The sequence below is a fragment of the Oncorhynchus kisutch genome, unplaced genomic scaffold (assembly GCF_002021735.2).
Source record: "Oncorhynchus kisutch isolate 150728-3 unplaced genomic scaffold, Okis_V2 Okis06b-Okis10b_hom, whole genome shotgun sequence".
Lineage (NCBI taxonomy): Eukaryota > Metazoa > Chordata > Actinopteri > Salmoniformes > Salmonidae > Oncorhynchus > Oncorhynchus kisutch.
Window position 1 is genome coordinate 21,585,020 of NW_022261983.1, and position 15,833 is coordinate 21,600,852.

Here is a 15,833-nt window from a genome sequence, read left to right on the forward strand (position 1 = left end):
ACCTACATCTTTCACTGTGTGTGTGTAGAGATGGATATAGTAAACATCTTTCACTGTGTGTGTGTGTGTAGAGATGGGTATAGTAAACATCTTTCACTGTGTGTGTGTGTGTAGAGATGGGTACAGTAAACATCTTTCACTGTGTGTGTGTGTAGAGATGGAGAATGGAGGTGAGGACACGGAGTCTCTGTGGGAGTCAGTGGAGAGTAACCGCTACATCTTAAGTCGCTACATTTCGCCTGGTAAACTGACTCCCTACCTGCGCCAATGTAAGGTTCTAGACGAACAGGACGAAGATGAGGTCTTAAACTCACTACTACTGGTCTCTAAGGTCAACCGCACAGGTAGGTTATCTCTCTACTGCTGGTCTCTAAGGTCAACCGCACAGCTAGGTTAACTCTCTACTGCTGGTCTCTAAGGTCAACCGCACAGCTAGGCTAACCCTCTACTGCTGGTCTCTAATGTCAACCGCACAGCTAGGTTAACTCTCAACTGCTGGTCTCTAAGGTAAACTGCACAGCTAGGTTAACTCTCTACTACTGGTCTCTACAGTCGTGGACAAAAGTTTTGAGAAAGACACAAATATTATTTTTCACAAAGTCTGCTGCCTCAGTTTGTATGGTGGCAATTTGCATAGACTCCAGAATGTTATGAAGGCTGATCAGATGAATTGCAATTAATTGCAAAGTCCCTCTTTGCCATGCAAATGAACTGAATCCCCCAAAAACATTTCCACTGCATTTCAGCCCTGCCACAAAAGGACCAGCAAACATCATGTCAGTGATTCTCTCGTTAACACAGGTGTACGTGTTGACGAGGACAAGGCTGGAGTTCACTCTGTCATGCCGATTGAGTTCGAATAACAGACTGGAAGCTTTAAAAGAATGGTGGTGCTTGGAATCATTGTTCTTCCTCTGTAAACCATTGTTACTTGCAAGGAAACACGTGCCGTCCTCATTGCTTTGCACAAAAAGGGCTTCACAGGCAAGGATATTGCTGCCAGTAAGATTCCACCGAAATCAACCATTTATCATCAAGAACTTCAAGGAGAGCGGTTCAATTGTTGTGAAGAAGGTTTCAGGGTGCCCAAGAAAGTCCAGCAAGCGCCAGGACCGTCTCCTAAAGATGATTCAGCTGCGGGATCGGGGCACCACCAGAACAGAGCCTGCTCAGGAATGGCAGCAGGCAGGTGTGAGTGCATCTGCACGCACAGTGAGGCGAAGACTCTTGGAGGATGGCATGGTGTCAAGAAGAGCAGCAAAGAAGCCACTTCTCTCCAGGAAAAACATCAAGGACAGACTGATATTCTGCAAAAGTTACAGGGATTGGACTGCTGAGGACTGGGGTAAAGTCATTTTCTCTAATGAATTCCCTTCCGATTGTTTGGAGCATCCGGAAAAAAGCTTGCCTGGAGAAGACAAGGTGAGAGCCTCGGCCAACAGCTCCGGCCAACAGCTCCGCCCCCCCCGCAGCTACTCGCCCAAGCCTCTCCAGGTTCTCCTTTACCCAAATCCAGATAGCAGATGTTCTGAAAGAGCTGCAAAACCTGGACCCGTACAAATCAGCTGGGCTTGACAATCTGGACCCTCTATTTCTGAAACTATCCGCCGCCATTGTCGCAACCCCTATTACCAGCCTGTTCAACCTCTCTTTCATATCGTCTGAGATCCCCAAGGATTGGAAAGCTGCCGCAGTCATCCCCCTCTTCAAAGGGGGAGACACCCTGGACCCAAACTGTTACAGACCTATATCCATCCTGCCCTGCCTATCTAAGGTCTTCGAAAGCAAAGTCAACAAACAGGTCACTGACCATCTCAAATCCCACCGTACCTTCTCCGCTGTGCAATCTGGTTTCCGAGCCGGTCACGGGTGCACCTCAGCCACGCTCAAGGTACTAAACGATATCATAACCGCCATCGATAAAAGACAGTACTGTGCAGCCGTCTTCATCGACCTTGCCAAGGCTTTCGACTCTGTCAATCACCATATTCTTATCGGCAGACTCAGTAGCCTCGGTTTTTCTGATGACTGCCGTGCCTGGTTCACCAACTACTTTGCAGACAGAGTTCAGTGTGTCAAATCGGAGGGCATGCTGTCCGGTCCTCTGGCAGTCTCTATGGGGGTGCCACAGGGTTCAATTCTCGGGCCGACTCTTTTCTCTGTATATATCAAGGATGTTGCTCTTGCTGCGGGCGATTCCCTGATCCACCTCTACAAAGACGACACCATTCTATATACTTCTGGCCCGTCCTTGGACACTGTGCTATCTAACCTCCAAACGAGCTTCAATGCCATACAACACTCCTTCCGTGGCCTCCAACTGCTCTTAAACGCTAGTAAAACCAAATGCATGCTTTTCAACCGTTCGCTTCCTGCACCCGCATGCCTGACTAGCATCACCACCCTGGATGGTTCCGACCTTGAATATGTGGACATCTATAAGTACCTAGGTGTCTGGCTAGACTGTAAACTGTCCTTCCAGACTCATATCAAACATCTCCAATCGAAAATCAAATCTAGAGTCGGCTTTCCATTCCGCAACAAAGCCTCCTTCACTCACGCCGCCAAACTTACCCTAGTAAAACTGACTATCCTACCGATCCTCGACTTCGGCGATGTCATCTACAAAATAGCTTCCAACACTCTACTCAGCAAACTGGATGCAGTTTATCACAGTGCCATCCGTTTTGTCACTAAAGCACCTTAAACCACCCACCACTGCGACCTGTATGCTCTAGTCAGCTGGCCCTCGCTACATATTCGTCGCCAGACCCACTGGCTCCAGGTCATCTACAAGTCCATGCTAGGTAAAGCTCCGCCTTATCTCAGTTCACTGGTCACGATGGCAACACCCACCCGTAGCACGCGCTCCAGCAGGTGTATCCCACTGATCATCCCTAAAGCCAACACCTCATTTGGCCGCCTTTCGTTCCAGTCACAGGCAGCAGAGAACTGGAACGAATTGCAAAAAATCGCTGAAGTTGGAGACTTTTATCTCCCTCACCAACTTCAAACATCTGCTATCTGAGCAGCTAACCGATCGCTGCAGCTGTACATAGTCTATCGGTAAATAGCCCACCCATTTTTACCTACCTCATCCCCATACTGTTTTAATTTATTTACTTTTCTGCTCTTTTGCACACCAATATCTCTACCTGTACATGACCATCTGATCATTTATCACTCCAGTGTTAATCTGCAAAATTGTAATTATTCGCCTACCTCCTCATGCCTTTTGCACACAATATATATAGAATCTCTTTTTTTTCTACTGTGTTATTGACTTGTTAATTGTTTACTCCATGTGTAACTCTGTGTTGTCTGTTCACACTGCTATGCTTTATCTTGGCCAGGTCGCAGTTGCAAATGAGAACTTGTTCTCAACTAGCCTACCTGGTTAAATAAAGGTGAAATTTAAAAAAAAATCAAATAAATTCCATAGTAACACCTGACAAAAGTATCTAAAGACTCTGAGGCAGCAGACTGTGGAAACTAATACTTGTGTCAAATCAAATTGTATTTGTCGCTTCGTAAACAACAGGTGTAGACTAACAGTGACATGCTTACTTATGAGTACTTTTCCAACAGTACTGAGTCAATGTGCAGCGATAACAGGCAATAACATGGCTATATACAGGAAGTACCAGGTAATAACATGGCTATATCCAGGAAGTACCAGGTAATAACATGGCTATAGACAGGGAGTACCAGGTAATAACATGGCTATAGACAGGGAGTACCAGGTAATAACATGGCTATATACAGGAAGTACCAGGTAATAACATGGCTATATCCAGGAAGTACCAGGCAATAACATGGCTATAGACAGGGAGTACCAGGTAATAACATGGCTATATACAGGAAGTACCAGGTAATAACATGGCTATATCCAGGAAGTACCAGGTAATAACATGGCTATAGACAGGGAGTACCAGGTAATAACATGGCTATAGACAGGGAGTACCAGGTAATAACATGGCTATATACAGGAAGTACCAGGTAATAACATGGCTATATACAGGAAGTACCAGGTAATAACATGGCTATAGACAGGGAGTACCAGGTAATAACATGGCTATATACAGGAAGTACCAGGTAATAACATGGCTATAGACAGGGAGTACCAGGTAATAACATGGCTATAGACAGGGAGTACCAGGTAATAACATGGCTATATACAGGAAGTACCAGGTTATAACATGGCTATATACAGGAAGTACCAGGTAATAACATGGTTATATACAGGAAGTACCAGGTAATAACATGGCTATAGACAGGAAGTACCAGGTAATAACATGGCTATATACAGGAAGTACCAGGTAATAACATGGCTATAGACAGGGAGTACCAGGTAATAACATGGCTATATACAGGAAGTACCAGGTAATAACATGGCTATATACAGGAAGTACCAGGTAAGCAGGTAGGCATGTGGTGTGTTTGTGTGTTTGTAAAGCAGGAGGTGGGGCTATAAAGCAGGAGGGTGTGTCTATAAAGGAGGAGGGTGTGTCTATGAAGCAGGAGGTGGGGCTATAAAGCAGGAGGGTGTGTCTATAGAGCAGGGGGTGTGTCTATAAAGCAGGGGGGTGTGTCTATAAAGTGTTATCAATCAGATTACACATTAAAAGGCATAACAAGAAATTAAATCTACTTTCTCTCCTGGACGTGTGTGTGTGTGTGTGTGTGTGTATGTGTGTGTGTGTTTATGTGTGTCTGTGTGTATATCTGTGTGTGTGGGCGGGTGTGTGTGTGTGTGTGTGAGTGAGTGTGTGTGTGCGTGTATATCTGTATGTGCGTGTGTGTGTGTGAGTGTGTGTGCGTGTCTGTGTGTATATCTGTGTGTGTGGGCGGGTGTGTGTGTGTGTGAGTGAGTGTGTGTGTGCGTGTATATCTGTATGTGCGTGTGTGTGTGTGTGTGAGTGTGTGTGTGTGTGTGTGTGAGTGTGTGTGTGTCTGTGTGTGTGTATGTGCGTGTGTGTGTGTCGGTGCATGTGTGTGTGTGTATGCGTGGGTGTGTGTGTGTGCGTGTGTGTGTGTGTGCGCGTGTGTCTGCGTGCGTGTGTGTGTGCGTGGGTGTGTGTGTGTGCATGTGTGTGTGTGTGTGTGTGTGTGCGTGTGTGTGCATGCGTGTGTGTGTGTGTGTGTGTGTGTGTATAGGTCGTCTGTTAGACATTCTTCATGGTAAAGGAGAGCGAGGTTATGTGGTTTTTCTGGAGAGTCTTGAGTTCTATTATCCTGACCTTTACAAGCTGGTGACTGGCAAGGAGCCCACCAGACGCTTCTCCACTATCGTTGGTAAGACACACACACACGCACGTGCACACACAGACAGACATGCACGCACGTGCACACACAGACACACTCACGCACGTGCACACACAGACACACACGCACACACGTGCACACAAAGACACATGCTCTTTTATATCTATCATCTGTCACTATAACCATTCTGTTACTATAACCATTCTGTTACTATAACCATCATCTGTTACTACAACCATTCTGTTACTATAACCATTCTGTTACTATAACAACCATCTGTTACTATAACCATCATCTGTTACTATAACCATTCTGTTACTATAACCATTCTATTACTATAACCATTCTGTTACTATAACAACCATCTGTTACTATAACAACCATCTGTTACTATAACCAACATCTGTTTCTATAACCATCATCTGTTACTATAACCACCATCTGTTGCTATAACCATCATCTGTTACTATAATCATTCTGTTACTATAACCATTATATTACTATAACCATTATGTTACTATAACCATCATCTGTTAATATAACCATAATCTGTTACTATAACCATCATCTGTTACTATAACCATCATCTGTTACTATAACCATTCTGTTACTATAACCATTCTGTTACTATAACCATTCTGTTACTATAACCATCCTGTTACTATAACCATTCTGTTACTATAACCATCATCTGTTACTATTAACCATCATCTACTATAACCATTATGTTACTATAACCATTCTGTTACTCTAACCATTCTGTTACTCTAACAATTCTGTTACAATAACCATTATGTTACTATAACCATCATCTGTTACTATAACCATTCAGTTACTATAACCATTCAGAGACTATAACCATTCTGTTACTATAACCATTCGGTTACTCTAACCATTCTGTTACTATAACCATCATCTGTTACTATAACCATCATCTGTTACTATAACCATCATCTGTTACTATAACCATTATGTTACTATAACCATCATCTGTTACTATAACCATCATCTGTTAATATAACCATCATCTGTTACGATAACCATCATCTGTTACTATAACCATTATGTTACTATAACCATTATGTTACTATAACCATCATCTGTTACTATAACCATTCTGTTACTATAACCATTCTGTTACTATAACCATTCTGTTACTATAACCATCATATGTTACTATAACAACCATCTGTTACTATAACCATTCTGTTACTATAACCATTCTGTTACTATAACCATCATCTGTTACTATAACCACCATCTGTTACTATAACCATCATCTGTTACTATAACAACCATATGTTACTATAACCGTTCTGTTACTATAACCATTATGTTACTATAACCATTATGTTACTATAACCATCCTGTTACTATAACCATTCTGTTACTATAACCATCATCTGTTACTATTACCATCATCTGTTACTATTAACCATCATCTACTATAACCATTATGTTACTATAACCATTCTGTTACTCTAACCATTCTGTTACTCTAACAATTCTGTTACCATAACCATTCTGTTACTATAACCATCATCTGTTACTATAACCATTCAGTTACTATAACCATCATCTGTTACTATAACCATTCTGTTACTATAACCATTCTGTTACTATAACCATCATCTGTTACTATAACCATTCAGTTACTATAACCATCATCTGTTACTATAACCATTCTGTTACTATAACCATTCTGTTACTATAACCATTCTGTTACTCTAACAATTCTGTTACTATAACCATTATGTTACTATAACCAGTATGTTACTATAACCATTCTGTTACTATAACCATTCTGTTACTATAACCATTATGTTACTCTAACCATTCTGTTACTATAACCATTCTTTTACTATAACCATCATCTGTTACTATAACCACCATCTGTTACTATAACCATTCTGTTACTATAACCATTATGTTACTCTAACCATTCTGTTACTATAACCATTCTTTTACTATAACCATCATCTGTTACTATAACCACCATCTGTTACTATAACCATTCTGTTACTATAACCATTCTGTTACTATAACCGTTCTGTTACTATAACCATCATCTGTGTAAACAGGAAAACAGACCATGTGGAGTTGTGGAGAGTTTTGACGGTTGTCTCACTGCATGTGTGTGTGTTGTTTGTAGTGGAGGAGGGTCATGAAGGGTTAACCCAGTTCCTGATGAATGAAGTCATCAAGCTACAGCAGCAGGCCAAAGCTAAAGATGTCCAGAGAGTTGACCTCATTGGGAAACAGCGCACCCTGGAGGATGAACAGAAAAAACTACGCCTGACCAACCAGGAACTATCAGCCTTCCAGCAGAGTAATAACATTATTATTATTAGTGTTATTAGTATTATTATTAGTAGTACTAGTAGTAGTAGTAGTATTATTAGTAGTACTAGTATTATTATTAGTAGTATTAGTAGTAGTATTAGTAGTAGCAGTAGTAGTATTACCAGTAGTAGTAGTAGTATTAGTAGTAGTAGTAGTAGTATTAGTAGTAGTAGTATTAGTAGTAGTATTATTATTATTAGTAGTAGTAGTATTAGTAGTAGTATTAGTAGTAGTATTAGTAGTATTAGTAGTAGTATTAGTAGTAGTAAGAGTGGGAGTAGTAGTAGTAGTATTAGTAGTAGTATTAGTAGTAGTAAGAGTGGGAGTAGTAGTAGTATTAGTAGTATTAGTAGTATTAGTAGTAGTATTAGTAGTAGTAAGAGTGGGAGTAGTAGTAGCATTGTTGTTGTTATATTATTATTATTATTATTAGTGTTATTATTAGTAGTACTAGTAGTAGTAGTACTACTAGTAGTAGTATTAGTATTAGTAGTAGTGTTATTATTATTAGTAGTACTAGTAGTAGTAGTACTACTAGTAGTAGTATTAGTATTAGTAGTAGTGTTATTATTATTATTAGTAGTAGTAGTAGTAGCAGTAGTAGTACTAGTAGTAGTAGTATTGTTGCTATTATTATTATAATAATTATTAGTAGGAGTAGTAGTAGTAGTAGTATTGTTGTTATTATGATTATGATTATTATTATTATTATTTGTAGCAGTAGTAGTAGTAGTACTAGTAGTAGTAGTATTGCTGTTATTCCTATTATTAGTAGTAGTAGTATTGTTGTTGTTGTTGTTGTTGTTGTTGTTATTATTATTAGTAGTAGTAGTAGTAGTTGTAGTACCAGTAGTAGTAGTATTGCTGTTATTCCTATTATTATTATTAGTAGTATTGTTGTTATTATTATTATTATTAGTAGTAGTAGTATTGTTGTTATTATTATTATTATTAGTAGTAGTAGTATTGTTGTTGTTTTTATTGTTATTATTATTATTAGTAGTAGTAGTTGTAGTACTAGGACTAGTAGTAGTAATATGGTTGCTATTATTATTATTATTATTAGTAGTAGTAGTATTGTTGTTATTATGATTATTATTATTATTATTATTTGTAGCAGTAGTAGTAGTAGTATTGTTGCTAGTATTATTATTATTATTATTAGTAGTAGTAGTATTAGTAGTATTGTTGTTGTTGTTTTTATTGTTATTATTATTATTAGTAGTAGTAGTTGTAGTACTAGGACTAGTAGTAGTAATATGGTTGCTATTATTATTATTAGTAGTAGTTGTAGTATTGTTGTTATTATTATTATTAGTCGTAGTAGTAGTAGTAGTAGTACTAGTATTAGTAGTATTGCTGCTAGTATTATTATTATTAGTAGCAGTAGTAGTAGCAGTATTGTTGCTAGTATTATTATTATTATTAGTAGTAGTAGTAGTATTAGTAGTATTGTTGCTAGTATTATTATTATTAGTCGTAGTAGTAGTAGTAGTAGTACCAGTACTAGTAGTATTGTTGCTAGTATTATTATTATTATTATTAGTAGTAGTATTGTTGTTATTATTAGTAGTATTATTATTAGCACTAGTAGTATTGTAATTATTATTATTATTATTATTAGTAGCAGCAGTATTAGTAGTATTGTTGCTAGTATTATTATTATTATTAGTAGTAGTACTAGTAGTATTGTTGCTAGTATTAGTATTATTAGTCGTAGTAGTAGTAGTAGTAGTATTGTTGCTAGTATTATTATTATTAGTAGTAGTAGTAGTAGTAGTATTGTTGTTATTATTAGTAGTATTATTATTAGCACTAGTGGTAGTAGTAGTAGTACTAGTACTAGTAGTATTGTTGCTAGTATTATTATTATTAGTCGTAGTAGTAGTAGTAGTAGTATTGTTGCTAGTATTATTATTATTATTGGTAGTAGTACTAGTAGTATTGTTGCTAGTATTATTATTATTAGTAGTAGTAGTAGTATTGTTGTTATTATTAGTAGTATTATTATTAGCACTAGTAGTATTGTAATTATTATTATTATTATTATTTGTAATAGCAGTGTTAACCTTCGCAAGGCTGCTGGACCAGATGGCATCCCTAGCTGCGTCCTCAGAGCATGCACAGACTAGCTGGCTGCTGTGTTTAAGGACATATTCAATCAATCCCCATCCCAGTCTGCTGTCCCCACATGTTTCAAAGATGGCCACCATTGTTCCTGTACCCAAGAAGGAAAAAATAACTGAACTAAATGACTACCGCTCCGTAGCACTGACTTCTGTCATCATGAAGTGCTTTGAGAGACTAATCAAGGATCATATCACCTCCACCTTACCGGCCACCCTAGACCCACTTCAGTTTGCATACTGCCCCAAAAGGTCCACAAACGATGCTATCTTTATCACATTGCACACTGCCTGCCCTATCCCATCTGGACAAGAACCCTAACCCTAACCTTAACCTCGTCAACATCCGGTGAAATTGCAGAGCACGAAATTCAAAAAACAAAATTCATAATATTAAACATTCATGAAAATACAAGTGTCATACATGATTCTTTAGCTTAGAATCTTGGTAATTGAACCGCTTTTTCAGATTTACAATAGGCTTTACGGCGAAAGCATAGCATTTGATTGTCTGAGGACAGCGCCCCGCATACATTCAGCATAGTCATATTTTCCAAAGCAGCGTCTCAAAATCCAAAATAACAATAAAATAAATTACTTATCTTTGAAGATCGTCATCTGTTGGCAATCCAAAGGGTCCCAGGAACACAATAAATGGTTGTTTTGTTCGATAAAGTCCCTCTCTATATCCCAGTTTTGTTGGCTTGTTCTGTTCAGTAATCCACTGGCTCAATGGCATTCAAGACATGCAGACGAATACATCCTAATAGTACCGGTAAAGTTCGTCAAAACAAGTCAAACAATGTTTCTAATTAATCCGTAGGTTCTCAAATATCTATATAATCGATAATATTTCAACCGGACAATAGCGTATTCAATAGAAAGGAAAAAAACCTTACAGCGTGCACACAGTCATCGTGACAGTGAAAGTGGACACTTGCCAACAAGTCTTATTCTTGTTTTTTTTCATAAAACAAGCCTGAAACCATGTCTAAAGACTGTTGACATCTAGTGGAAGCCATAGGAACTGCAATCTTGGAGTTATTCCTTTCATTGTTCCATAGCAAAGCATGTAAATGGACAAGGAGGTCAAAAATCCCATTTCCTGAATGGATTTTCCTCTGGTTTTCACCCCCATATCAGTTATGTTATACTCATAGAAATTATTTGAACAGTTTTAGAAATTTGAGTGTTTTCTATCAAAATCGACCAATTATATGCATATCCTAGCATCTGGGCCTGAGTAACAGGCAGTTTACTCTGGGCACGCCAGACTCTCCGAAATTCATGATACTGCCCCCTAACCTTATGAAGTTATTAAATAATGCCACTTTAATAATGTTTACATATCTTACATTACTCATATCATATGTATATACGGTATTTTATGCCATCTATTGCACCTTGCCTATGCCGCTCAAGAGAACTGCTCCTTAAAGTACCTAACTTTGGCCTTCTGGATAGCCTGAGTGCCCTTATTTCTCATTTGCCTGAACGAGTCAGCCTGAGTATTCATGTAAGGGTTTTCCTCCTCTTCGCATGAGGAGGAGTAAGGATCGGACCAAAGCGCAGCATGGTAAGTGTTCATGATGTAATCTTTAATGAAACGAACTGAACACTGAAATACAAAACAATAAACGTGAAATATACAAAACCGAAACAGTACTGTGTGGACCAAACACTCACAGAAAACAAACACCCACAAACCAAAAGTGAAACCCAGGCAACCTAAGTATGATTCTCAATCAGAGACGACTAACGACACCTGCCTCTGATTGAGAACCATACTAGGCCGAACACAAAAACCAACATAGAAAAACAAACATAGACTGCCCACCCCAACTCACGTCCTGACCATACTAAAACAAACATAGACTGCCCACCCCAACTCACGCCCTGACCATACTAAAACACACATAGACTGCCCACCCCAACTCACGCCCTGACCATACTAAAACACACATAGACTGCCCACCCCAACTCACACCCTGACCATACTAAAACAACCATAGACTGCCCACCCCAACTCACGCCCTGACCATACTAAAACAACCATAGACTGCCCACCCCAACTCACGTCCTGACCATACTAAAACAACCATAGACTGCCCACCCCAACTCACGTCCTGACCATACTAAAACAAAGAATAACAGAACTATGGTCAGAACGTGACAATTCGTGTGCTGAGCAATTTGCCAAATAGAATTCTTGAGGAGGTGTAACTCTGCCAGATCACGGTCGAACCGGGGGCTGAAGCTGTTTTTAATTCTCATTTCCTTTATGGGTGCGTATTTGTTAACTGAAAATATCAAAAAAGATGGTCCAAGCGTTTTCTTCAGATCAAGCTGATTTTTTGGCAAGCGTCTATGACAAGTCAGGACAGGTCGTTTCACTGAGCAGCCATTATGAACACAGGCTGTAAAACAGTGATCACTAAGGTCTTTACAGAAAACACAACGTCAGACAATCTGGAAAATGTTAAGAACTTTGAAAGTTTATTCAAGCGCAGTTGCAAAAACCATCAAACACTATGATGAAATTGACTCTCATGAGGACCGCCACAGAAAAGGAAGACACAGGGTTACCTCTGCTGCAAAGGCTAAGTTCATTAGAGTTAACTGCACCTCAGATTGCAGCCCAAATAAATGCTTCACAGTGTTCAAGTAACAGACACATCCCACCATCAACTGTTCAGAGGAGTCTGCGTGAATCAGGCCTTCATGATCGAATTACTGCAGAGAAACCACTACAAAAGGGCATCAATAATAAGAAGAGACTTGCTTGGGCCAAGAAACACGAGCAGTGGAAATCTGTCCTTTGGTCTTATGACAAATTTGAGATTTTTGTTTCCAACCTCTGTGTTTTGTGAGACGCAGAGTAGGTGAACGGATGATCTCTGCACGTGTGGTTCCCGTCGTGAAGCATGGAGGAGGAGGTGTGATGGTGTGGGGGTGCTTTGCTGGTGACAATGTCATGATTTATTTAGAATTCAAGGCACACTCAACCAGCATGGCTACCACAGCATTCTCCAGCAGTATGCCACCCTATATCATCCCATCTGGGATGGGATGATTAGTGGGACAGGACAATGACCCAACACACCTCCAGGCTGTGCAAGGGGTATTTGACCAAGATGGAGAGTGATGGAGTGCTGCATCAGATGACCTGGCCTCGACAATCACCCGACCTCAACCCAATTGAGATGTTTTGGGATGAGTTGGATCACAGAGTGAAGGAAAAGCAGCCAACAAGTGCTAAAAATATATGGGAACTCCTTCAAGGCTGTTTGAAAAGGATTCCAGGTGAAGCTGGTTGAGAGAATGCCAAGATTGTGCAAAGCTGTCATCAAGGCAAAGGGTGGTTACGAAATATTAAATATATTTCGATTTATTTATTATAATTTTTTTAACCCATATATGCTATTTCATAGTTTAATATCTTCACTTATATTCTACATTGTTGAAAATAGTAAAAAAAAAAACTTGAATGAGTAGATGTGTCCAAACTTTTGACTGGTACTGTATATTCCAGGATACAACAAGATGAAGGAAGATAGGAACAACTACAATGATGAGCTACTGAGGGTGAAGGATGAGAACTATAAACTGGCCATGCGGTATGCAACGCTCAGCGAGGAGAAGAACATGGCTGTGATGAGGAGCAGGGACCTGCAGCTGGAGGTATACACACACACACACACACACACACACACACACACACACACACACACACACACACACACACACACACACACACACACACACACACACACACACACACACACACACACACACACACACACACCTCATCTCTCTCTGTGAAGATTGAACAGCTTCAGTCCCTCTGTATATTATTATTATTACATTATTATTATATTAGATCGACCAGCTGAAACACAGACTAAACAAGCTAGAGGAGGAATGTAAGATGGAGAGAAAACAGAGTCTGAAACTGAAGAACGACATCGAGAACCGACCGAGAAAAGAACAGATCTTCGAACTGGAGAGAGAGAACGAGGTTCTGAAGATCAAACTGCAGGAGCTGCAATCTATCATACAGGTACCCAACCCTTAACCCCTACCCTAACACTAACCCTATCATACAGGTACCCAACCCTAACCCTTAACCCTAACCCCTACCCTCAACCCCTAACCCTTAACCCTAACCCTTAACCTTAACCCCTAACCCAAACCCTACTCTTAACCCCTAACCCTAACCCCTAACCCTTAACCCTAACCCTTAACCTTAACCCCTAACCCAAACCCTACTCTTAACCCCTACCCTAACCCCTAACCCTTAACCCTAACCCTTAACCTTAACCCCTAACCCAAACCCTACTCTTAACCCCTACCCTAACCCCTAACCCTTAACCCTAACCCTTAACCTTAACCCCTAACCCAAACCCTACTCTTAACCCCTACCCTAACCCCTAACCCTTAACCCTAACCCCTACCCTAACCCCTAACCCAAACCCTACTCTTAACCCCTACCCTAACCCCTAACCCTTAACCCTAACCCTTAACCTTAACCCCTAACCCAAACCCTACTCTTAACCCCTACCCTAACCCCTAACCCTTAACCCTAACCCTTAACCTTAACCCCTAACCCAAACCCTACTCTTAACCCCTACCCTAACCCCTAACCCTTAACCCTAACCCTTAACCTTAACCCCTAACCCAAACCCTACTCTTAACCCCTACCCTAACCCCTAACCCTTAACCCTAACCCCTACCCTAACCCTACTCTTAACCCCTACCCTAACCCCTAACCCTTAACCCTAACCCCTACCCTAACCCTACTCTTAACCCCTACCCTAACCCCTAACCCTTAACCCTAACCCCTACCCTAACCCCTAACCCAAACCCTACTCTTAACCCCTACCCTAACCCCTAACCCTTAACCCTAACCCTTAACCTATAACCTTTATTTATTTAACTTTGGGAATCCAAATGATGCATTCATTCTACTTTCTCCCCTGGATGTGTGTGTGTGTGTGTGTGTGTGTGTGTGTGTGTGTGTGTGTGTGTGTGTGTGTGTGTGTGTGTGTGTGTGTGTGTGTGTGTGTGCGTGTGTGTGCGTGTATGTGCACGTGTGTGCACGTGTGTGTGCATGTGTGTGTTTGTGTGCATGTGTGTGTGTGTGTGTGTGTGCATGTGTGTGTGCGTGCGTGTGCGTGTGTGTGTGCATGTGTGTGTGCGTGCGTGTGCGTGTGCGTGTGTGTGTTTGTGTGTGTGCGTGTGTAGCCAGGGCCTCTGCCTGCGTCTGACAAGGCGATCCTGGACATTCTGGAACACGACCGCCAGGAGGCGTTAGAAGACAGACAAGACCTGGTCAACAGACTGTACAACCTGCATGAGGAGATAAGGCAGGCTGAGGAGCTACGAGACAAGGTTATTATAGTAGTATTATAGTAGTACTATAGTAGTATTACTGTACAACCTGCATGAGGAGATAAGGCAGGCTGAGGAGCTACGAGACAAGGTTATTATAGTAGTATTATAGTAGTACTATAGTAGTATTACTGTACAACCTGCATGAGGAGATACGAGACAAGGTTATTATAGTAGTATTATAGTAGTATTAGGTTATACACACACAGGGGGAAAAAGATGTTGAGCAAACTCAAAATATCAAGGCAACCATCTGCAGTAGGATTTCTGTTTCTATTTTCTGAACCAATATACTGTACATTCTCAATATGAATTATGACAATACATATAGTACATACAGTATATTGTATCATTAGGCCTTTCTTTGAGAGTCACACCCTAACAGTGGTCTGAAACTCCTGGTTTACAAACCACATCAAGCCTGCAAGTCACATATTTCTGGCTTGCAAAGTGATGTGTAATTCCTACTGGAATACAGCCAGACTGAGGTTATCCAACAATTGACAACTGCATTCAGAATGACTGCCGGGGTAGGGAAGATTGACTAATGAGACTACCTCATTCATCTGAACTGGATCAACCGTCTCAGTAACAGGTACTATATGTGCAACTACCAACAGATTGGATTAGTTTAGAAATACAGTGTGTTGTTTACCTTTTGTAGCACAAGACTAATCAAGCAGTCAATGAACATAAAACAGTACAGGT

General features: G+C 40.3%; 1 protein-coding gene across 2 annotated transcripts in view; it reads left to right on the forward strand.

Moving 5' to 3' along the window:
• LOC109882471 (caspase recruitment domain-containing protein 11-like) overlaps positions 1-15,833 on the forward strand; it is a 64,434-nt gene that overhangs the window by 22,014 nt on the left and 26,587 nt on the right. For both annotated transcript variants that reach the window (XR_004206845.1, XM_031814203.1), the window contains exons 2-7: positions 156-344; positions 5,158-5,295; positions 7,418-7,594; positions 13,267-13,415; positions 13,615-13,794; positions 14,979-15,125. Coding sequence is in view for 1 of the 2 variants with exons in the window: in XM_031814203.1 (XP_031670063.1) it covers positions 158-344; positions 5,158-5,295; positions 7,418-7,594; positions 13,267-13,415; positions 13,615-13,794; positions 14,979-15,125 (978 nt within the window). In the remaining variant the exon portion in view is untranslated. The remainder of the gene's footprint in view (positions 1-155; positions 345-5,157; positions 5,296-7,417; positions 7,595-13,266; positions 13,416-13,614; positions 13,795-14,978; positions 15,126-15,833) is intronic.